The sequence below is a fragment of the Dreissena polymorpha genome, chromosome 3, assembly GCF_020536995.1.
Source record: "Dreissena polymorpha isolate Duluth1 chromosome 3, UMN_Dpol_1.0, whole genome shotgun sequence".
Taxonomy (NCBI): Eukaryota; Metazoa; Mollusca; class Bivalvia; order Myida; family Dreissenidae; genus Dreissena; species Dreissena polymorpha.
In genome coordinates this window covers 99,224,317-99,250,316 of record NC_068357.1, presented here as the reverse complement: position 1 = coordinate 99,250,316, position 26,000 = coordinate 99,224,317, and the positions used below count along the sequence as shown (strand labels likewise).

Genomic DNA, 26,000 nt, shown 5'->3' with positions numbered 1-26,000 from the left:
GATGGAATAATAACGTACCACGTTTCCTAAGTAAAACTACTTGCCAGAACGACTCAGAACGAATGAAGTTAAAACAGTGTTCGAAGATGGTTAACACGGATACACTGACAAAAAAACGTTTTAGATCTGTAAGCACGGAGTACAGACACTGATTGAATCCGCGTTTGTGTAGTTTGTTTATGCAAAATAGTTTTATATTAATCCTTACTTATATGTAGACCCGATAAACACATACCAATAGTATATGTAGACCCATACAAGAAAATATGCTTGTGTTATAGGGGTATTCCACTACGACCCGATTCCCCACGATTTGTCCCGATTTCCAATATTTTGAGGTCGGGGACATTCGTAGCTCAATCGTTGCTAGTCGTGGGCCGGTCGTAAGTGATTCCTGCAACTCGTGAGCTCCCGAAAAATCGTGGCCAGATTTTAAACGTGTTTAAAATTTGGCCAGGACCTCCAAGACTGAATTTAATCGCAGTTGACTCGTAACAGCATCGTAGTGCGTTCTTGTGTGTCGTAATGGAATTGTATGTATTTCGTGACGCAATCGGGAAATCGGTGATCATGTGATCTGTCTACGAATCAGCTACGACTTTGTCAAGACTCTCATGAGTTCAACACCGACTGAGTTGCGAGCCCGCTACGATTCTCGCGATTTAGATCAATACTCTCACGACTTCACCCCGAGTGAGTTGCGAGCCTGCTACGATTCTCGCGATTTAGATCAATACTCTCACGACTTCACCCCGAGTGAGTTGCGATCCCGCTAAGATTCTCGCGATTTAAATTAATATCAATAGATATTGGCGCCTAATTCATGTGTGCGTTCGGTTAGGTCCTAACTTAGTCGGGACCGATCTGCATCGTTCGTAGTACAGTCGCAGTAGATTCTTACACATCGTAGTGAAGTCGCGACCCTATTCGCAAGACTTCAACCGAACCCCACGATTCGTCGTAACTCAATCGTACCAGTGTCCTAGACTGTCACGAGTCTTCCCGATTCAATAAATGTGATAAAGCGTAGCGTATCGTGGGCTTGTTGTCGTAGTGGAATAGGGCCATTAAAGCAATGGAATCACTGATGACATGTGTATGCGCAAATGAAGGAAACAATTACTATTTACTGCAAACGTCGTTAAAAATGTGTACAATGAATCCACTCTGGCTAATTTTAAAATAGTTGTTAGACATTTGGTTCGGATTTGCTTCACTTGGGCTGTATGGCAACCGACCAAACGTGTGATGAGTCGATTGCCAAATATACAACAAACGCCAATGTTGGGAGTAATATCGTTTGATGTGCTTAACAGTATTTCAATCAAACAATTATAACCCATTTTAAAACAGATAGATGTAAAAAATACGTTTTCCCTTAAGTAGCGAATATCGCAAGGATACCATCAATACTATGTATATGAACAACCTCATCTTAAACATAGAATTCTGCTATAACAAACACAATGACACTGCGTGGATTTATTGGATATTTTTTGTTACGTAGATTCCACATTTCCGATCATCTAAAAATGGAACGCCTACGTATAACGATTGGTAAAGAATGACCACTTTCCCGAATGTTAAGTATAAATCTGTTAAAAGATGTGTTAAAAAGGAAAATATTTAGTTCTAAATTCAAAACTTCAATGAAGGAAATATTACTTATGGTACATTTAAATTTTCAATGCATGATTAAGTGTTGTTTTTTTCTTTGTTATTAGTGTTGAATACAATTACTGTGTAGCAAAAGTGATCTTTTGACGCTAAACAAATTCTATTGTTATATCACCATCTTATTACAGGTCGCCGTTATGTAATGAATATGGTGTCCGCCTTCTGACCTGGTGGTCACGGGTTCGATCCCATTGCATCAATTAAATACATTAATATATACTATTTATTCAATATGTACTTGATTTTCAATTAATGGTTATTAATTATGGCCTTAAAGCAGTAACAATTCCTATTTTACTATTTCGTGTAAGCCTACAGATGGATCTCAATATTATAGCAGTGAAGACCTGGATTTCAATGTTCACATTTGGAGCAATGCTGTCTTATCATATTAAACTTAATGTCCCAGTAAAATTTACATGTGCATTTACAAACAATATGTTTAATAGTAATACAGATAGTAGAAGACGATCAATAACACGGATGTGCATTTCAGTATTTTTACAAAACGTTTTCTTGTCGGTTATCTCAAGAAGTGATATCAAAACCTGCAGAACGTTCTATGCAGACCATGCAAGGCCATACTTTCCATACATCATAGCGATTAACTGGTTTATCAACGAATGTATTCATTTAATTGATGTAATACATCGATTTATAATAAAACTGAACATAGGTCCAAAGCATTCATAAAATATCTTCTTGTAATTGTCATATTTCTACTATTCTCATATTATGTCCAAGTTAAAATTCTGATTTTTGCCTATAAACAATTTTCTGAAAACTTTTTCCATTCATTAGATGTAAAAAAATAACTACATCGATGTTTCGTCAATCAATTGTATGAATCACTTTACAGGCGTCCGCTGTACCAAACATGAAATTTACGAACAGGACCTAGCGGGAAAATATGTTCTGACACAGACGTATGAAAAGAAAGTTTACCTTACCTGAATTTTTATGTGGAGCGATATTAAGGAGAGGATGTAACATTTGAATGCAAGTACAATATTGAAAAAAGCGCCGCAAACTACTGTTATATGTGTAGTTAAGGTTTATGCTAGTTTGTTAAAAATACACTTTTGAAAAATATATATGTTTATGTTTAAGATAAAAACCAAGTTTAAAGCCAAAGGGAATCTGTATTTTATTAATCATTTTCAAAATATATGTACTGTTAATTTGTTATTATTGTGAATATAATATATTTAAAATTTACGAGCAGAAATGTTAACAAAATAAATATGCCACTTACATAGGTTTCAGAAATTGCTTATCTCTTTTGTCAAAGTTTTGATGATTGTTCTATTATGGCAATAATACACGTTCATAATTATTGGGAACGATTTCCTAAATTGACTGAATGGACGAATGCATTATCTCACCACTAGGAGCCCTATTTACATGAATCCACTAGTTGTATTGTGTCCCCTTGCTTCTGTCCGTTCGTAAGTGGGTCGGTCGGACGGTAGATAGTTTCAAGCTTCTCGGTCCATGGACCATTTGAGTCGCGTTCTGAGAAAACTGGGCTTAATGCATGTGCGTAAAGTGTCGCATAGGCTAATCAAGACAACACCTTCCGCCTAAATTGGATTTTTGCTAAGAAGAGACTTCTTAAAACGAAAAATGTCATAAAAGTGGAAAGTGTCGTCCCTGATTAGCCTGTGTGGACTGCACAGGATAATCTGGGACGACACTTTACACACATGCAGTATGCCCAGTTTTCTCAGAACGCGACACATTTGTTTCAGCGCGTTTTCCAGAAAACGGTTTCACCGACAACCATGCAAACTGGTAAAATTTTGCCTTACCGTGATAGAAAGACCCGTATCGTTTAAAATTTCCTCATGTCAAAAGGACTTGCCACATTTAAGTCGTCTCAGAATGATACCATTTGAATGATTTTTTTACCTAGATTATGTTAATTTGTATATTGGTAACGTTAGAGACTGGATGAAGCCTAATGCGTTTGAGATAACCAGGTCAAATGTCAACGTTCAACAATAAACAATGCTTTGATTGTCGATAAGTGGTATGCTTGTTTGTTAAATAATGCATATTACTTTTAAATTCAACAACTCAAATGTCACAAGGACTAGTCACTAAATTAGTTTCCGCACAATATTTGAGCCCATTAACTGTGTCTTGTTCTGAGAAAGCTGGTCATAATGCATGTGCGTAAAGTGTCGTCCCAGATTAGCCAGTCCGCACAGGCTAATCAGGGACGACACTTTCCGCTTAAACTAGATTTTCGGTAAAAAGGGACTTCCTTTAAACAAAAAATACCATTGAAGCGGAAAGTGTCGTCCCTGATTAGCCTGGGCAGACTGCACAGGCTAATCTGGGACGACAATTTACTCACATGCATTTTGACCACAGAACAAGACACAATTTTTAGCGACTGTCTAGAAAAAAAAGAGATGTATTGCGTTGATGTATCCTGGATTTTATAATGAAGAACATTACCTCGGATGGAAATGGTGGGACAAAAGATGTAGATTTACATGCAGATCTCGCTTATTGATTTTCAGAATATGCGTGCCTCTTTGGATGTGAAGTTGTGGGTGTAGAATATGCTGATGGATGTTTAAGTTAAATAAATATGGGTTCAGTATTTGATTTGTTTGTTTTTCGATATAAGTAAATGTAAGGTTATTTTCTTTGATGAATAAACTTTGTATTTGTTATTTAATCAAAGAAATTCTTTTCAGTAAGAATAACCTGTTTGTATCAACTGTTAGACAAAAGCTTAATCGATTTGTTATGGATTCATTTATCCATTCAAACAAATCACACACACCTAGTGAAATGATTTTTTCTGCCATTTTTGGGTCGGTTGTATAGATTCAGTTATAGTACATACATTTTATTTTATCAAATCAAACCCGTTTAATGCTGGCTTAATACCTATGTCATGTTTTCGGCATTTGATTTAGTCAGTACTTTATAAAGTATATTTATAACTCACCTTGAACCTGTGTTCTGGCATTCTGATCTTGTAGTGGCACACTTGATTCCATTGTCGATATACAGTGAAAAGAACAGCGCAGATTATGCCATCTGAAGAAAGAATAATTCTTTTTATAGGATTGGCTAATTTTTATGAAAACAATAAAGATGGAACACTGCACAGATCAAACAAGAAATGAAGACTCAGAGTATTAGGGGTGTATGTGTGACATTGTCACATTGTTTACAATTCTCTTGCTGTATTCTTTGTTTTATTGCAAGTACAGCTATTATTAACAAACATGTCAAATACCACTTCTTCCCATGCAGGAAACAATAAGAGTAGTAAATAGGTTCTGTATAATATAATATCTATTTACTACTGCAAAAGAACAGTCAGTGATATAAAATCTACTGAATGGCTATGCAACATCGCTTTCATATACTTACAAGTTAAACATAATCATATTTTTGAGAATAGTATTGAATCTAACAACAAATACAAAATAATGTTTTGCTTTTAAAGGTCCGCACAAAAAACAGTGTTGGTCAGTTTAGAAGAAATGATTATTTATGGATGCCTTAGTATACCGGGGTAATTGCATTTGCAAACTAAAAATCATGAAGCTGTTCCAAGCTAACAAAAATGCATATGATATTAACTGATAGCATAAAAAACAAGACGGCCAAGAGGTCCTGTGTCACTCACCTGACTGAGATGGAAAGAAACAAAGATTAAAGCTCTTCAGTAAATATATCTAAACATTGGTATGACAAAACTGACTTTACAAATAAGGTGTTCCAGATTTACTATTCGCCTATATAGAAAATTACCCCAACCACCCTGGCAACCATGTTTTTAATGCCCATCAGAACCATTTTTCTAGAGTGTTCAGAGGCCTTTTACTTCATATAAATAGGGAAAATGACAAACAGTGCCCTCGGTGGCCTTGTTTTCGATGGACCAGATCAATTTTCAACGTCAATCAACATATGTTTTAACAATATTTCATTAACACTAGGAAAAAGTGTGTTTTACACTTCTAGAGAAAACTGCCCCAACCCCTTGCTGCCATGTTTTGCCACTGATCACGATCCATTTTCAAACTGGTTTAAATAGATATTTAAGATTCATGATTGGGCTAAAAAACTCACATGCGCCGGGAACGGGATTCGAACCCGGGTTACCTAAGTGAGAAGCGAGCGTGCCAACCAATGCGCTAGCCGGACAGCCGACTGGTGTGCACTGGTTTTGGCTAACTAGAAATACCCCACTACACTGGTAACTTGGAGGAACTTCAAAGGGACTTTAATCTGTCAATTAGAGACCCCCCCCCCCCAATGCAGGTTGGTGTTGGGTGACAAAGATGTATGCCTTACAGTAGGGCCGCTCCATACTTTTGAAAATAATTATGTACTTCCATAACTTTAAAGAAAGTGTTTAAAATTGAAATTTTAGTTTCAATTAATTACTGCCAGTTCAAATATGAATTCCCTGTTATTTGTATTAACGAATGTAGGTAAAAATGCCAGAGGTAAAAATGCCATAGGTAAAAATGCCATAGGTAAAAATGCCAGAGGTAAAAACTCTATTTTACTATATAACATCTGGCATTTTTACCTATGGCATTTTTACATCTGGCATTTTTACCGCACACCGTATTAACGTATCTACTCATAATTTCCTAATTTATGTATAGCTGTATGTTTTCATTGCCCAGAAATTTTATTTATTTCCCAATTGTTTTTTATTATAAAGAAAGTCTTGACACTCACAATTAAGTTGTGTGTAATGTCATGTTACTGAACTTCATTATAAAGCTACCGTTAGAATTCAAATAAAAAATAATAGAACAGCGTGTGTCAAACAGTAGATAAAAAAATGGACTATTCAAACAAATTCCAAATTGATTTGTTTGACAAATGGTTAAGCACATCATTTTATTCCACATTACTTAATTGACATGAAGAAAATTATGCATAAACTATTATTTTTTCAATTAAAACAAAAAAAACATTAAATTGTTTTGAAGTATAGTTTTAACAAACATTTATTCCCTTAGTATCACAAACATTTTGCAAATGAATGAATGCTCAGCCTCATTTTTACTGGTATATTTGATGATTTTATGCCCCGCACTTATGATTCTTGAGAATTTGGGCATTAAATATCTGGTTGAGTAAGTGGTTGGCAACTCAATGTTACAGATTTAACTTCTCATTAGACAAATAAAACAGATTACAATTAAATGTATATAATTATAAAATTCCAGACACATTTTGATGAGAGAATTTACTTATATCAACCGTTATAAGTCCTTGGGAAGCTGAAGTTTAACCTTTGTTTACCTTAATCGATATAGGTGACTTAATGTGTAAAACTACGAAATAAAACAAAACAAAAAACATCACAATTTAGAGCAATAAATGAGAACAAACATATGGATCACCGCCTTGAAAAGTTCATGATAGAGCATTTGGGTTTTAACCCGTTTAAAGGGATTCTGAACCTGAAACAGTTAGTTCCCAATTGATCACAGCACATAAATAAAGATTAACTTCATAGTATAACAATTCGTCAAGTCAGCAACTATGAAGAGTACGATGACAAACATGTAAGCATTACCTGATTGAGATCACACATACTGTATCTTGTGCTGAAAACTCTTTACTTCCCTGAATACTTCTAATACTTCATACTTCATAAAAGTCACTCATGTAAAGAAATTAGTACACCATTACAGTCACTCTAAGCCTTTAAGTTGTGTCTGCCATCTGAATTGCTTATCAGCAAATTCAAAATTGATATCCAAGGCTGCCTTCATACTGACCCTATCATCCAATCAAAGGCAATCTTTAATTCTGACCCTATCATCAAAATCAAGCACTGCAGGTGGCAATTATGCCACCAGTGGTACCAATAAAGTGAACTATGAACAAAAAAGAACTAGTGTAATGTAATTTCAATTAAAAAAATATTACAATGTTCTTAAAAAGCAATTATTTCTCAAGTTGTTTTTTCTTGTATTTCACATAAATTTCATTTAACATATCAAGATTATTTAATTTAAAAGTAAAAGCTGAACATGATTATGGAAAATACATTTCTTTAAAGGTGTTAAAAAAAATATGTTGGCCAAATAAATCATGTTTTGACCCAATGTCTAATTGGCAAAATTTTAAGAAACTTAAAAGAGTTTGTTTTTTAAACAGTCTGCGGTTTAAAATAAAATCAATATAAATGTATATTTGGTTAACATTGAATTTTTACAGCATACACAAGTGTTAGGTTTTTCCATGGCATGAGTAATGAGTATTAAAACTTAATGTGCATCCGTATTGGTAATAGGTAAATAACAATCTAGTAAATAATATGAATTATTAATTAACTTTATAATATTAGACGAGAATGTGTTCAATTTGTTCGCCCCATACACATTGAGCCTTGCCAATAAAGCTCAAAACTCGCCTTATATGAGATAAAGGCGGCCAATATGGAAAAACACGGCTTATACGGAAAAAAATCGGCAAATACGAGATTCAGCCAATCTGAAACCAGGAAAAAATCGGCCTTATATGAGAATCTTAAATTTCGACAATTTTGGACACCATTTTGAAGTTGTATGCTTAGTTTTGGTGCAAAAGTTTAAATCTTTAAAAATATAATATTGCAGTTTACTTAAAGCGGGTATATACGATTTTGTCAAATATTTATGAATTTATATAAAATGTGTAAAAACTTATTATATATATATTTCAATATAAATTAAAATAAAAGTTAAGAAGAACATGTGTCGAAAAATGCGAAATAAGCCAGATATTTAATTCCGAAATTGAAAACGGCTGTACAGCCGAATTCGCCAGCATGTATACCATACATGTACGATGTGAATGTAAACTTAGTTTAACGGTTTATTTGAATTCCTGCAACGATATCTATTCATACGACACACGAACACTAACTCCGATCCTAATACAAAGACGAATGCTTCGGTTATTGTAGGAAAATATGTACGTCACAATCGGCTCGGGCGCTAATTTGTCTTTGCTGCATTTTATGAAATTCGGCTTTAATGTATAATTTTTCTTGCCTATATATGGTTATTGTAACATATTTTATCAAAATATTAAAATTAAACACATATAAAAAAATCGTATATACCCGCTTTAAAGCACTCAGCCCCTTATATACCGATTAATCAGCTCCCTTTTTCAACAATAACAATAGTGCAGTGTTACCACGACAGTAAGGTTCAATACTTGAGCATATTTACACAACTCTGAATATTTTCATGCTAAAATGAGCGCTGAAAGCAAAAGTAATTCATGATCATGGATGAGTTACACATTACAAATGCAATTCCTAATGGCAATAAGTAAGTTTCCAATCCTTATTGTCTTTCTGAGTTGTATTAAAAACAATGGTAGTGGATCCAGTGTGGCTGGAATGTTATTCAGGTAAATTTTGCATAATTTCGCAACCTGTCAAATTGTGTTCCTGCACCATGTAATGTCTTGAAAGCATCTTTCGTCATATACTAAGTTTAAATGCTATTGTTTCTATGCTTATCAGTAATATCGCCTTCATATTACAATATTAATGAAATATAATTATTATTCTGAAATTAAAAGCATAAAACATTTGTTTCTTCTTGCAAATATTCAATTATCGTTTTAAATTAACAAGATATCTTAAAAGGTATTTAGGTGTACATAACATTTTCAAAGCATTTTGCATGAGAATATAAACAGGGGAAAAAAGTTGTATAGAACAGAAATTTTGCTATTTTCAAAACTTCATACTTCATTTAATATAAAAACCTGTAATGTGAAAGTGAAATTCAAGCTTTTCTTCTTATGACCTTAAAAAAGTACAATTGAAACATCAAACTGTTAAGCATGTGCTAATTAGCATGTGCTAATTATAACACACAACAAACCCTGCATATTTAATTGGCTCTGGAGATAATCTGTCTACTGGGGTAGGTGTTGTCCCCCAAAAGCTTATCTTAGTTAGCATGTTATTTATGACTGGCATCCAATGATTACCGGAATAAACCCCCTTCGGAAGAAACCCCCTTCGCTAAAAACGGCAGGGCGGAAGAAACCCCCTTTCATAGTTTGCATACGCGGAAGAAACCCCCTCGCTAGTTTTGCATACGCGGAACAAACCCCCTTCGAGTTTTCAGACAGGCGGAATAAACCCCCTTCGTGTTTTCAGACAGGCGGAATAAACCCCCTTCCTAAGTGTTAAGTCTTTCCCTTGAACATGTCGGCGGCATGGGTGTGCTCTGTCACTGCGGTGAGCTGAAACATAAAGCATACATATTGATGAAACAGGTCAATCGTTTTACTTATAATATCAAGTACTTATTCATTTGTCCGAGCCTTTTAAAAAATGTTAATATGACTAATATAGCTATACTCAGATGTGACGAATTGGAATTTTATGCAAAATTAATATTATATAAAAATAATCGCAATACATGGGTTTTGTAGAAAAAGACTCATTTATTTTTGAGTATAAGTACATGGTATAATATTACTTACCTCTAGATCAGTGGTAGCAATAGCACGGCATTTCTGTGAACCCCGTTGGTCACACTCCCAACGCTGGCTAACCGCTGACTTTGCTTTCTTCGTGTAGCAGTACCCCTAGTAACACAACTTCTGCCCACCCTTGTTGTTCTTGATGATCTCCATTATTGATATATTCGAAATACCAACGATGTGTATATATATACATACCAATTAATCGAGCAAATGTAATTTAAAAAAACTGTACATAACTTCACACGAGCCGCAAAGGCGCCGATCATGACACAACTTCTCATCATTATCAACAATAGCCGGTACATTAAAGGACCTTTTATATAATTAAATGCAGGTGCGAATATCTATTTCCAAACTGTTATGTGCTGAGTAAAGAGGTGTACCGGCCGTTTTTTCACAAGTTGTTAATGATGAGATGCTCGTGTGAATTTGTCTTGCACGCGTTTCAGTGAGATTATACCATTTTGTTTGCGTTAACTTGTACTTGATTGATAAAAATAACAAACACACAAAATTAGCGCCCAGAGCCGATAGTGACGAAGATATTTCGTACATATTTTCCTATAATAACCGAAGCATTCGTCTTTAAAAAAAAATTGAATCATGCAAAAAAACGTGCTTCCCGAGATCTTTCTGAAAATAAAAGTGAATTTCTGTAAACAATTACCGTGCTTTTAATTGTAACTAAATTGTCTGGAAGGGGGTTTGTTCCGTTATGGAAGGGGGTTTATTCCGCCTGTCTGAAAACTCGAAGGGGGTTTGTTCCGCCTAGCAAAACTAGCGAGGGGGTTTCTTCCGCGTATGCAAACTATGAAAGGGGGTTTCTTCCGCCCTGCCGTTTTTACCGAAGGGGGTTTCTTCCGGAGGGGGTTTCTTCCGTACACCGCATCCAATAAACAAAAGATGGCAGGGCACATTCTCACTCCTGATGGAATGGGGCCAGGGGCCCATCAAGGAGGAATTATTTTCACAAAACCTTTCAAGAGAGAAAGTTTAATAAAATTTGCAATTTAAAAAAAATCTGTAATACATATCTTTACAGAAAATAAACATTTTAAATATATATTTGAATTTTTGCTTTACTGAAATGTATTATAAAACAGTTGTTTCAATGCTTCTAAAGCGGGAACTACTGGCATGTTGTTTTCTTTGTTGTTTTTTTTCAAGCTGATTTATTTGTATCACTAAGGGAACATACATTGTTTTGTGCAGGGGGATTTAGGTTGAATTTGGGATCCAAAAATTGACCAAAAATGCCATTGATGGTATCAAGTCCTTTACCTGTTCACAGATAGGTTTTTTGATAGTGTTTTATTTGAAAAATCCTGACTAAAAAGTGTTGGCAAATAGCAAATCTGACATGTGATTATACTGTATCATTGGCTAGATATCATTCCTTAAAACCAACAACAATATGATCTGTTTTTAACACAACACGTGGGATATACATTTGCTCTGATTCTTCCCCACTGAAATTAATTAATTTACATTGTTGTTTTGTATATTTAAAAAATGATCTTAAAAATAAAATTTTGAAGTGATGCAGTGGTGCATGGTGAGTTCCAAACTGCCAAATCCCAAACTGCCGATTCCAAGGTGGCTGACTATATAATTTTGGTTAATCAATATCTGTCGTTTTCTGAGAAAACTGGGCATAATGCTTGTGCGTAAAGTGTTGTCCTAGATTAGCCTGTGCAAACTGCACAGGGACGACACTCTCCGCTTTTATGACATTTTTCGTTTAAATGAAGTCTCTTCTTAGCAAAAATCCAATTTAAACGGAAAGTGTTGTCCCTGATTAGCCCGTGTGGACTGCACAGGCTAATCTGGGACGACACTTTACGCACATGCATTAACTATTACTATTCACTATTTAATTACTCATTAGATTCATGTCAACCAAGGGAACAATACTATGACTTTTTAGAAGAACGATAAAATAAAGTTAAGATAAGTGTCTACCTAATCCCTTTTTTAAGACAAGATTTCAGGATTTAGCTTCAATGAATGGGTTATTAACCCTTTGGAATTTTGTTGAATTCCATTGCCCGAAATGTGTAATAATGACTTTGTTTTTATTATTGTATGTTTTTTTGCAATGTGTTTATGTGAGAAAGAAAAAAAAGAGAGACAGTAACAATTTTCTTGTTGAACACAAAATTTATGTCAAGCAATAAGTAATATAATGGGTAATAATAAAAGGCCCTTTTTGTGAAAAATGTGAAACCTGACTTACTTTGGGGTTGTTTACGCTCGGGACTCTGGTTAAAAACCATTGCCCGAGCACACTGCTTGACATAGTATCTTTGTGGTTATTGTCTAAAACGTGTTTTTAAGCCAGTGGTCAGCCTTTTTTTACAGAGCTGACACACATATACATGTAGGGACTTTGCAGTGTTGGTGCGGTACTTTAATAAATATCTAATTATTTAAAAATATCTTTAGGTATAGTAAAGATAGATCTATTTAAAAATGAAAACTGTGAAACCTGTTATCCTATTGAAACACTTAATTCAACTACAGCTATGAGAAAAATGTGTGAAATCCAATTATCCAATGAAACAAGTGTGAATCCAAGTGTCCAATGAAAAAAGTGTGAATCCAAGTGTCCAATGAAAAACTGTGAATCACATTGTCCAATGAGAAAAGTGTGAATCCAATTATCAAATTGAAACAAACAAACTTTCTCCACAAATTGTGATGCAATTAACAACAAAACACATATTCTAGAAGAAACTTAAGTGTACCATTGCAATGGATTTACAAGTGGAAAATAGCTGGTTTTTGGATTCAACCAAAGTGGCAGGCCATCACAAGGCGGTCCTACTTCTCAGGTGAGAATACAGCTATATTATAGTTGTTGTTAATGATCAAAATGAATAACATGTGTAATCTTTCATTAATGTTGAATTGTAAAGCATTTGTGACACACAGCTTTGGAATTAAGTGAAATAATCAATAAAACCCCAAGAGCTACAGATTTTGCCAGTATTTGGTTTACGGTTTACTAACGACTCGCCCCCTTAACGACTCGCCCCATAACGACTCGCCCCACTTTTTATAACGACTCGCCCCACTTTTATAACGACTCGCCCCACATGTATAACGACTCGCCCCACATAGATGACGACTCGCCCCATCATTACTTATATGGTAGGATTTTTATTTAATTTCGATATATTGTGTTTTGAGTCGGTAAAAACTGGTGGGGTATTGAAAAAATATCTTAAGATTTGGCAAATTAAAAGTTTGATGAAATTTGTTAAAATGCATTACTTTAACTTTCACCTTTTTCAGGAACTTTCAACAGAAACTGGAATACTGTGTCGCATCCTGCATGATATGTTCAAGATTTCTACACCTGGAATTTTATCAACTCTTGCAATTAATATTATGCGTTACCACAGTAACATAACTATGTTTTTGCGTATATAATATATAACGACTCGCCCCCTCATTTTTATTGTTACATTTTTAGCATCTATGTTAAGTGTAAACAGTACAGATGAATAGAAAAAGAAATATATAAGAAAATCTTTTTTTGTGTTGATGGTTTATTAGATACTTATGTACGTATATACAACAACAACAACAACTTATAAAAATAGAAAGTTACGCAGTGTGTATAATAATATCAATACATTGAATTAATAAGAAAAGTTTACAAAAAGACAGTAATACATCAGTAATCAATATAATTATATCTTAATATTATCAACATTGAATTTATGAAAATGATTTTATTCAAACGTTTTATTCATAACAAATTTAAACACTATTAACACAAATTAAATTGTTCCTTTTTGGCTCATTTCTCATTTATTCATATATATTTTATGTCATTTATTGAATAATGTTACATTAAGATCACATTTACTATTATAAATATGATATATTTTCACATAAAAGAAGTCATTTTTGTTGCCATAGTTTCAATGAGCCATGCAATGCTTTTGGTATTTTTTAATTGGCTGTTACATGTAAGTTGTGTCAATACCATCAGGGCATTCAAAGAGATATGGTATATTACAAAATGCATTGTTGGTCACAGTGTACATCACCATTTCAGCAAGAAAAGATTTTTCGGATACCAAATAAAGATAATTTTATGTGTTTTTTTTATAAGTCAATGCAGTTGTTTTTTTTACAAACAATATAATATCATCATTATTGAATGCCCATTATCTCTGAGCTGTTAGTTTGTTAAAAACATTCTTCTCCTTTTTCCATTATATAATGTCATTTATTACTAACAAAAATCCCACTGTGCCCTCTTAAATACATGCATCCAGTCTTATCTTACATTGTCTCCTTAGACGCATAGATAGCACTGTCATCCGCGATTTATTAGATTACTATCAGTAACACAGCAACTGATAAGCTGAAGGACACACTCCACACACATATCTTATTATCTCCTGATCATAGATTTTAGTGTGTTTCTTTTAAATTAATTTAAAATGAAGAAAATAATTAATTTTTAATTAATTATTGAGAATAATGGGCTAATAAATCTGTAAATTGATTTTACAAAGACATTATAAGATTAAGATACAATGTTTTATTTGTTTTGTAATACTACTGGTAATCTTCCTTGGTTTTTTTTGTTTTCATCAAATCCTTTCTTTTTGTTTATACAAGTATAATATTTTTGTAAGGAGTTTACTAAGGAGTTATAATGCTAGGTTCAAAAAGTGATTGAACAAGTACCCAAAAAATATTTGTGCAAATAGGGTGTCACTGGGCCAATTGTGATACTGTAGTACAGTAAAACTTGTTGTTCAATGTCATAAGTTGGCAGTCAGCACAAAAAAGGGATTTTGTACACAAAACAATATTCAGACTGTAATTTAAGATTCCAATGTGACATACTTACAATTGATATAAGGGCTTCTAAATGCTCACACCTCACATAATAGATGATAAACGGTCACTGGAGAAACCACTTGAAGATTTAAATCTGGCAACATTCATTTTTGTTTGTTCCCAGTATTCATAAGCACTATATATCGATCAGCATGACATCATCCATAATTAAGCATTTAAAGTGTATTTACATTTCCTTTTGAACATTCTCTCAAAATGCTGTGTGACACTATTTCCAATATTCTATCAAAAATTGTGTTTTAGTTTTGTCTCTTTTTAATTCACCCTTAGATACAAAAAGATATGTCAAGGGAAGTTTTGATTTTCTCAGTAATTATTTCAAAATAAGACTGTTTCATTTCATGGAAAATATGTTTCAAAACATTAAGGGTATTGCACATGCTTTATAATTGTTTCTTTGTGTCTCATATCACTGAAGCACTAGTTGCAATCTACTGTAGTTGAAATGTCAAACTTTCATTTTAACCTGAAGTATTTAGTACAAAAAAACATTTCATAATTATTTGATTAGTTGATAACACTGTTTACCTGAGAAATGGGGTAATATTTTCAATAAGTTGCCAGTTGCAGACATGGGGTAATCATAAAATTTAATCTGTTATCATCATTATGACCGCACTTTCAATAAATGCAATAATCAGAAGACTACATCTTTTTCGTGCAAATAAAATTAAATAGAATAAGAATATGATCCTTTTTTTAAAATAAACACTGGTTGATAATGGGTCTAGAAGCCCAAATATTATTACATGCATGAATTAATACATTAATATTTAATTTGATCACTTTGGTTGAGATTACCAATTAATAATTGATTGATGAACAAAACCATTAATCATTTTTGAAAAAGAAGTTAAAATCATTAATTTAATTGATTACTTTTTCGAGTAATTGACCACATGTCTGCCCAGTTGCCACTACTAGAGTAACATTGTTTTGTGACTTTCACATTTTGTTTCAATTCATTCTAAAGGCTATCACACTGCAGTCATTGTTCTTAATGTAATTATTCTGTATTGCCATCTCTCCCTTTTTAACAGGATTGGTTCAAGCACTCTGGAGCGCAAGGTAGCAGCGTGCACACCCCAGACACAGACAGACATCATGTTTAGTGTACATATTGTAAGTTATTGTAATGTAATTAAAAAGACTCTCCATCTAGTTTGGAGAAAAAGACCTGTATCCAAAACTGGTGGAATAATTGTTTCCAAAAAGGACATTTTATCAGACGTTGGGAAAACATGAAATAGGAAAAAGGAACGAACAATAACAGGTGCTGCTTTTGTTTTACAGGCCTTTATTACCCACATTAAATAACCATACATAACAGTTTTAATGAAAAGCTGTCATGGAGATAACATGGTTTGGTGGAGAGTTTGGTTAACATGGCCCCATTTTGTACTGCAGAATACATAAATATGATTGCTATTCTTTTACATTATGATTTCATTCTAATTGGAACAGATAAAGCTAGTAAAATTATAAATAATTTATCCTAGACATGAAGAAGATTTTGGTTGTTATCCTTCCTAAAAAACCTGACTGTAGGGCTCTGAACCTATATTTTTGTAGCTATTTCAGAGCAAGATTTATTTTAATTATATACTACTATTTTTAATAATAACTACATATTTCTACCCAATAACCAATTGTTTCACCTCCCCAACACATGTAATAATTACATTTATTGTATAAATTTCTGTCCAATAAGTACTTCAATGAAAATGCCAACTTACTGTTTTTAAAGGGAGACGAGATGGAGAAATGCAGTGTGCCACTGGATGGTTTTCTGCCGACGTCCTACATTTTTGCTGCTCTCCATCAGACGGTTGATGATTCAGTCACATTTTCAGGCACACTGACTAAGATCATGACAGAGGCCAGCCTCTCATTTTTTGACCCTGGTAAAAAATATATGAAACAAATAAAAAATAAATGTTAATTATTTGATGGAATTGGTAATATGATTAATAAAACTGTCCAGAGTTGTTTTAATATTTTTTCCCTGTAATAATGCGATGAAAGATGTCCTTGCTTGTCTTTTTTCTCTTGTGTGTTAGAACTGATTTATCCTCCATTCAGAATATAATAGACACATTTTTTTTTAAATAACAGCATCTACACCAGCCAGGCATCAGCTGAAATACAAGTGTTCCTTTAAGTTTCCAGACAGAGTGCGAGTAAGTTATTGTCTTGTATTAACAAAACTTAATCAGCACAAAATCTTCAAAAAAAGAATTAAAGCTGTTTTCATCTGTCTTCTACATGAAGAAGAAGAAATGGTATAGTTTATTAAAACAAACATGCCTTACTTTAACTGTTTAGAATACTGCAAACAGGGTTTATTAGTACTTAAATAAATAGTTAGAAATAAACTTGTTTTAAAATATGTTCAAATTTACATAAATTTTAAAAATCTGCAAATAGAATGATAAATTTTGTTAGGTTATGAGGAACCTTCACCCCCATGTTTCATCGGCCAGTGATGTTGAAAAGTTGGACACATCTAACCGTCCATGGAGGCGCAAGTGTGAAGAGGTCATGGGGTTTACAGTAAGATTATTCTGAACACTGGCATGATATGTATATTTTTCTAATCTTAATAGCACATTACTTCCTATAGATGTTGCAGTTTGCTGGAATTGTACAAATATTATGTAAACATTACATTAGAAATATAAATTATGTAAATTTGAATTTTAAATGTAGCAATATTACAGCAAGATTTAAACATATAAAGTTTTAAAGTAGTGGTTTTAATATCATGGTAAGTTAACCACTCAGATGAATATTAACCAAGTGTGATCATAAAGACTATGTGGCTAAGCTAACCGGTGAGCTTTTTTCAGGGTTATGGTTCGCATTCGCAATTTGGAGGAGTCTTCAAAGAGGCACTGGCATGTGCATCTTTGTCCCGCAGATGTTACAGATTATTCTCATCGATTATTGTGAAACATCAGTAAGAACCTGCTTTTTATAAACCAGTGAAATGTTGCTGTTATTTTTAGTTCAACTTTAAAAAAAGTTTTGGTTTTTGTATTAAAGAAATGCAACATTTTTTTTCAAATTTCAATTATATGTTTTATTTTTATTCTTACAATTCTTAGTATATTAAACAAACAAAAAATGTCCATATGTTTGTACATAAATATTGATATCATTTACCTCCAATACTTAGCAGTGACCCCAGCTTTAGTCAACGTCATTTGTTATGTGTGTTATGCTGTGCTGTTCAGCCATTGGTCACCTTCGTAAATAAAGGACCAGGCACAGTTGATGACCTTTGTTTACTTTGATCTGAACATTTTTATAGGGACCTGCATGTCAGTGTCACAGCAAACATGTATCGCGGTGTTGCTGGTGCTATAGATGAGCAATTCATTTTTAACTGCCTTCGGAAAGTTGATGACTGTGAAATGAGCCTTGCTGACATGAATTCAGCATTGAAGAAAGACAAGGTATACAATATTTATATCAATAAATGAATAATACCATGCTGTTTATTTTAGGAAATATTTTTCATTCATTAAGTACTAAATAATCCCATCCAAACATTGACTGAATCAGAATATAAGCATCAGTAATTAACAAGAGATGTGTTTGTCAGAAACACAATGCCCCCTATTGCTCCGCTCTGAAATAATATTTCAATATATTATTTGGTTTAAAAATTATCTCCTGTTTAAAGCTTAGTACTTCCCTTGGATTTTATTTATTTACTTTTAACCTTGAAGAATGACCTTGACCCTTAACCACTCAAAATGTGCAGCTTCATGAGATACACGTGCATGCCAGTGCCTTCCCCAGGAATTTGTTCAGGCGCCCCAGGGGTGGGTTCGGGAGGGGGCACCTCCCGACGTTGATTTTTTTTTAATTTAACGTGTCAATTCACGTTCTGTGGTGCGTTATAACTCAAAGAAAAACAGCGTCAAAAGACGTCATTTGGTGCGCTATGACTCTTCAAAAAAAAACCCATTCATTTAAAAATATATTTTTTTATATTGTTTAATTGTTTTAAAACTTTTCCGCACAGATAGTAAAATCCCGACTCGAACGATTCCCCAATACATCCGTTTCAACCCGACTCTATTACTTTATACTTACTATTTTTCAAGTTTCTATTTATTACCCGATAATCCCGTTTATTCCGTTTTTATCAATCTCTTTCTGGTAAATATTTACGATAAAAGCTTTCAGTTATTTCTTTAACACAAACCTTGCCATTTTTTAAGTGACTATTTATAACTTTGATGAAATATTGCCTCTGAATATGCGTCAATCCTCTGACCAGTTGTGTGCTTGTTAAAACGCTCAATACACGCCATTTGTATACAATAGACGCGACGTTGTACATGCTGCATAATTTTCGCGCTCTTTTTAATTGAGAAAAAGATTCGACACAAAATAAATTTGCACTGCTAATTTGAAGCAAAAATATTTAACGTTGCGGTAACATTTACATTCGGAAGTGTGTTTCGGATTAAAAACGCGTTAACATCGACTTACGGTAATGGGTTTCGGATTACAAATTTAATTATTCCCATTTGAGATTTCAACAAATATTAACCGTTGCGTTATAAATTCAACGATAATTTGTTTTACGAGTCGAATAAATGTTTTGACGGAATTATGCATGAAATTCACGTTGTCCACGAGGATCACGGCCGGTTGCCATCATCAGTCTTCTAACTATCGATTATCGGACGAAACATTTACACGTGTGCGTAATTAATTCAACCAAAATTTGTTAAAGCGCATTACGTGTCGAATAAATGTCAGAAAAACGAGGTGAATCAGTTCTATAAATGGACATGATGAAATATACATGTACTGGAATTAAATAAATTGTTATCACATAATTGTAATCTCTATAATAATTAATTGTTTACCACTTGCAATTAATTTCTCGTATTAATTATGAATCATAGGTAACACTTGTTTAAAGTAAAAAGGTGTGATGATGATGCCCGAAACCGTCTTTAATGTTCTGTACTGTACTATTTGTACTGTACTATTTACCGGTTTTATATTACACTACTTGCTAATCAAGCTGCGATAAACTCTTACTTCATGCCCGACGTCAATCAAAAATAATGGTCGATAGTTAACCCCGCCCTCACAAGCATTCGCGTAACCGATTGGACGATGAACTTCACAGTTTGACGGCTGGAAAGTTACCAGATACATCCTTGTCAGGATTTAAATGACCATGTAATGTGGCTATAATAATCGATACGCGCGTCACGCTATTCTCTTATCAGTGGATTATCCATTACCCCATGTGGTGTTTATGGCGATAACTTGTGAAAGTAGGTACCGAGTGCTCTTTTAAAACAGGGAATATTGATACACTAATGGGGAAACCTTCATTTTTTTGGACAATCTCCACTTTCTTTTACTGAAGAATACACTGATCGGAAAATTTCACGCGCCCCGGTGACTCTGATTTCGAAATTCAAGCGCCCCGGCAAGGGGCGCTTAAATGGCCTGGGGAAGACCCTGGTGCATGCCAAATATCAAGTTGCTATCTTCAATATTGCAAAAGCTATCGCAAAACTTTAACCAAGGTTAAAGTATTGGGACAGAATGACAGACAGGCCAAAAACAGTATGCCCCTGATCATTCGATCCGGGGGCATAAAAAAGCAATACATGTAAATCAATTGATTAAATCATTTTTAACAGCAGTCCACGAGAGGTGCGTCAGAAGACATAGGCTGTCTGAGGACTGAAATCAGCTCACTGAAACGGCAGCTGGTAAGAAAGATAACCAGTGCCAAATTAAAAACATTATTGTTATTTGATATTAACATTAACTTAACCCTTCAAATAAATAGTTTAGGCTATGGCAGACACCCTGTTATTATGAAGTTGGCATTCAATAGAACTAATTATGAAGTAATTATGTTAATCTAACATACAGTAAAAAAATGATTTAATTTCTGTTATATAAGAAAATAATTATTTTGATAGGCAACATCAGGATTGTTATTATGTTTTTCAGAGAGAGAAGGATGAGGCACTCAAAGAGGCCAGGGAGCAACTTTGGAGGCTGCAAGAGTTGCGTCAGGACCAGCAGCAGGTTAATTAAAAAAAGAATGGCCCAATCATGAATCATGAATAATATGACACTGCTAAGACACAAAATTAACAATAGATTGCCAAGCAATATGGTCCCCTATGGTCGGTGAAACGCCACTATTGTCAGTATTTTTTTAATTATTTTTTTATATATTTGTTGCCATAGCAACTAACATGTTGACGAAGGAACAAAATGAAATGACGTGCATAATCTCCATATTGCCATCTATCCATTTTTCAGGTTTCATGAAATGGGTAGGGGACAATAAGTGCATAAATTACAATAAATGCATCTAGTAAATTTCATATAAGGAATGACAAATGTTGTTACTGCCACATAAATTATGTATGTCATTTTTACAGACTTTTAAAGTAACTGTTTTTCAAAATAAATGCTAATTTAACTAAACACATGTTTCAGACGGACGTTTACTCATTCATTGCAACACCCCTGCAAAGAAGATGCAATTACAGTAGGCCAGTGTATGCAGTAAGTAAAACATAGAAGAGAGACAGTATTAACCAATTGTTTTGTTCTCCATTCTGTTAAATATAATGATACATGTAAAATTAGCATTTTTTCACCCAAATCTATTTTATCTAATGTTTAATGACTGCAACTATGTGATGATTAATTGCATTAATGATTGAAAAATACATGTATATTGTACAATCAAGTAAAACTTATTTATTAATAACTGAAATAAATATTTTGTTTCATGACGTAATTTTGTCTTGAAATCACACGAAGGTCTTTCATGTATAACCAGTGTTTGTTGTATAGCTAATACAGGCTTATTCCAACCTAAAAAATTTATACAATTATGCAGTTTCCACTTATCCCTAAAAATCTCATTCCCTTATGAGAAAATGGGTGTGACAACTCAAAATTTTGTTTTCACATTTAATTTTTCTCCAGAATAGGGTCCTTTTCCCTGGCCCTAAATAAAACCTGCAAAAAGCTTGTGTATGGGAAAATTGAACAACAATCCTGGTCTGCAGAAATGCACAATTATTAACAATACCAATGACATCATACAGCCTATAATAAGTTGTTTCATATAATTTCAGCCATCGGAGAGTGAGGATGAAGAGACGACCACTACTGACAGACCACCAACAAAAAACTTCTTACCCTCGGAGAGCGAGGATGAAGAGTCGACAACCTCTGCAGGCGAGCAACCACCAACTGATTACATTTTAAAGCTCTCAGACAGCGAGGATGAGGAGACGACCAACACGGACGAGCAACCACCAACAAAGAAGAGCAACAATCAACCAAAGGAGCTGTCCAGCAACAACAAAACAGAAACACAAAGATCAAGAAGAAACAGACATCAGGTATGTATTTAAAAATCTGTTGTTGTAATAGATTTAATTTTTCTATTATCATAATGCAAATTTCCATTACGTCATATTAAGTATATGACATACACAAAAGCTATGTAATGAGGCTTTTCATCTCACATTTTGTCTGGAATGCACAATGACCTGGTGTTCACACTAAATGAACCCATATACTGAATCCGTGATGAAGGGACTTCATTTCATTGATCCTAGAGTGATCACAATTTGCATTGTGCTGTTTTGGCAATTGGTCACTTGCCTAAAATTAATGACTTTGATTTACCTTCTGGGGTTTCCATAGTTTCTTATTTTTTTATAATTTGATAGACTGATGACATCTTGTGTTAATATAACTTTAAATGCTTTTTGTCATGTTTTTTATATATGAAATTTATGATCAGCAAAATAATTTCAGGTCAAGAAATTAGTTGTTGGGCAGGCTGTATCTGCCAAATATAGGGCAGTCAGGAATGGAGAGTTGTTCGAGGAATGGTTTGAGGGTACCATTGTATCAGTCATGCTATCAGGTAAAAAAGTTGTTTTAACATAATTTCCTTACATTGTTTCTATCCTTTTTGTCCATCATTGGGAATGGGACGACATTGGAATTTAATTTTGTCATGTAACAGAGTTCTTTCATAGTAAGAATTCAAGCATGATTTATGATGATTTATTAAAAGCTTCTTGGTAATAACACTACAATTTAATTTTCAAATAAATCAAAACAATTTATGGTGGGTTTTCTAAGAAAGTTTTCTACTAAAGCCTTCTTGTTAAAAAAACTTTGTAATAGGAATTTGGCATATTTTGAAAATATGAAGGAAAACAACACATTCTAAACTAAATCCAGATTCATCATTACATAATAATAAATTATTTTATCAAATTTTGCTGAGAATAGTAAATAATCATTTTTCATTTAAAATATAAAGAATTCAATATGGTACAATATGGTACAATATGGTACATACATAACAAAGGAAGTACCAAAAATTTATAAATAACACCAAGTATTATGTTCAAAATAATTACAAGTGATCATAGAAAATGACGTATTTTGGCAAGTACGAAATACTAATCTAAATCGAAGCCAATAAAATTAATGTTCTCTTTTTGTTTCAGGAGAGAAGGTGAAGGTCAAGTTTGAAGATGGCTGTGAGAGAGTGTTGGGGCCACAAGATATTAAATTATTATAAATGTTTAAATGTGGCAATGATGTTTTTATAGTTTGTTTTAAATTGTCATACAAATATAGGTTCTTGCATGAGTGGTCGTTTTGTATTGAATTTATTAAACAAGTCATCTAAATGGAGATAAAAACGCAGCTTGCCGAGATTTTATCTTTATTTAGATGATGAGTTTAATAAATTTAATACAAAATGACCACAATTCTAAGATTCTATTTATAACATGACCAACAAATTTTCTTTTTATGTTATGCTCTTTTCACCGTTTATTCACACTGTAAAAGAGTTTAAAACTGAAGAAATTCGCTGGAATAACGACGTCATTTCACAGTTAATATAACTAATGTAATAACACCCGCGTAATTAACAAAATTGAGAATTACGTTATTACACTCCTGGAGCGTAGGTCATGTTATAATGGAACAACTTCAGTAAACTATTTAAAAGATCAAAACAAATCAAATAAAAATTAAGACAACATATTCCCTTTCTATAAACATTTTGTGAATTTTTTTAAATACTAACTTTGATATAAACACATCTGAGTACTTCTTTTAAGTATTTATAACAGTTTAAACTTTTATTTGTATTTCTTACATCATGGTAGGCATTTTCAGCACATTTGATAAAATTTGATTTGTTTCCATTGCTTTGTACACAGTGTAAAATATATAGCCATCATGATATTTGTAGTCAAAAGCTCACCAGAGCTTTGTGCCTTGTTTTTGCTGTTTGAAAATAAAAATTATCTAATCAGATCTTATTTTTTTTATAATCTTAGTTGAATAAATGAACATGGGGAAAATCAACACACTATTAAATCCTTGAAATTACCGAATGGACAAATTCCCGGAGAATTTTTGTGAAGCAGTTTTAAATTAATAATTCATTTTACAGAAGCTTTACTTTTAGTTGAATTATAGGACTATAACTCATAAGAAAAATAAAGAATATCAGCCATGGCTTACTTTGCCATTCGCCAAATTAGCCAATGGCTAAAAATTGACCTATTTGGCTAAAGAAAATTCTACTTGGCTACAACTTTTTCTTCATTAAAACTTAAAAAATAGCCCAAAATAGACGAATTTTGCCAAAACAAGGCGAATTTGGCTAAAGAAAGGGGAAGCCTTTATGTACTACCCGTAAAAGGTACCTATCTGTATTGAAAAAGTAAAACAAGTAATGTATATGCATAATAAGTAGACTGTCACAAAGTACGAACATTATGCAATTACAGAGAAGTCTCCGTGATGGTTTGCAATGAAGAAACGGGCTCTAGTGGCTGTTAATGTTTTTTGTTCTTTTGCTGTTTGTTTAGGATTTAGTAATTACAAATATCAGTTTTCTAACTTAAGGATAGTTATTTGTATTCTTTTTTTTATTTTTATGAAGTTCTAATAAAAGCATATTAAGATGTTCTCAGAATTTCTTTTTTTTATTTTTTCATAAAATTACTTGCAATTGAAAAATAACTGTGCTTTTTATCTATTGATGTTTGTTTTTATTATTAACAATATCTTGTAATTAACAATATCTTATTATTGTTTTTATGTCATTAAATAATTAATTATGTGTTTTTGTTTTATTTAAGATTGTTTTTATTCATTAAAACAGTTTATATTTGTAAAAAGTGTATAAATAAATAATAATGGTATTGGAAACATTATTTGGAAATAATCTAATGTTTTTTATTTGATAAGTTAAAGTTATGCAAAATTTCGAAATTTTCATAAAATTACTATATTTATTTTTAAATGGGAAATATAATAATAAAATATTTGTCACATAATCAGTCAACAAAGTAACAACACCTAAAAACTAGAAATGGCGCGGCAGAGGCCAACGCGTATCCCCACGCCGAATGTTTGACCTAGGTGTGCCCCAGGGTTGGTAATGGGGCCATGCATAGCTGAGATTGACCGTATTGTCATAAGAGAAGTTCATCATCAATTAGAAGTGAATTGGTGTAGAAATGAAGAAGTTATAGTAAAAGGCAATTTTGTGTGGGTGTGACATATGTGGGCAGGGCGCCCCAGGGTTGGTAATTGTGCCATGCATAGTTGAGATTGAACGTATTGTCATAAGAGAAGTTCAGTATCAATTTGAAGTGAATCGGTGTAGAAATGAAGAAATTACAGTAAAAGGCAATTTTGGGCGGGTGTGGTCTATGTGGGCGGGGCCCCAGGGTTGGTAATGGGGCCATGCATAGTTGAGATTGACCGTATTGTCATAAGAGAGGTTCAGTATCAATTTGAAGTGAATCGGTGTAGAAATAAAGAAATTATAGGAAAGGCAATTTTGGGTGGGTGTGGTCTATGTG

At 33.3% G+C, this 26,000-nt stretch overlaps 2 protein-coding genes across 3 annotated transcripts in view; one reads left to right on the top strand and one right to left on the bottom strand.

Moving 5' to 3' along the window:
• LOC127870707 (apoptosis-resistant E3 ubiquitin protein ligase 1-like) overlaps positions 1-16,950 on the bottom strand; it is a 132,970-nt gene extending 116,020 nt beyond the window's left edge. The window contains exons 1-2 of one of the 2 annotated variants that reach the window (XM_052413137.1): positions 16,803-16,950; positions 4,646-4,737 (exon numbers count right to left, since the gene is read on the bottom strand). The gene's annotated coding sequence lies outside the window, so the exon portion shown is untranslated. Of the gene's footprint in view, positions 1-4,645; positions 4,738-7,252; positions 7,413-16,802 lie in introns of those variants that run through there. The other variant, XM_052413138.1, reaches the window with a different exon arrangement.
• On the top strand, positions 12,293-24,515 carry LOC127870715 (uncharacterized). The gene is made up of 13 exons (XM_052413153.1): positions 12,293-13,013; positions 16,107-16,188; positions 16,814-16,970; positions 17,182-17,246; positions 17,512-17,619; positions 17,916-18,025; positions 18,380-18,524; positions 20,751-20,822; positions 21,070-21,147; positions 21,568-21,636; positions 22,218-22,487; positions 22,909-23,020; positions 23,616-24,515. Exons 1-13 carry the CDS (start codon positions 12,934-12,936, stop codon positions 23,687-23,689), a joined length of 1,422 nt encoding a protein of 473 aa, XP_052269113.1. The 5' UTR covers positions 12,293-12,933; the 3' UTR covers positions 23,690-24,515.
• The last annotated feature ends 1,485 nt before the right edge of the window (positions 24,516-26,000 follow it).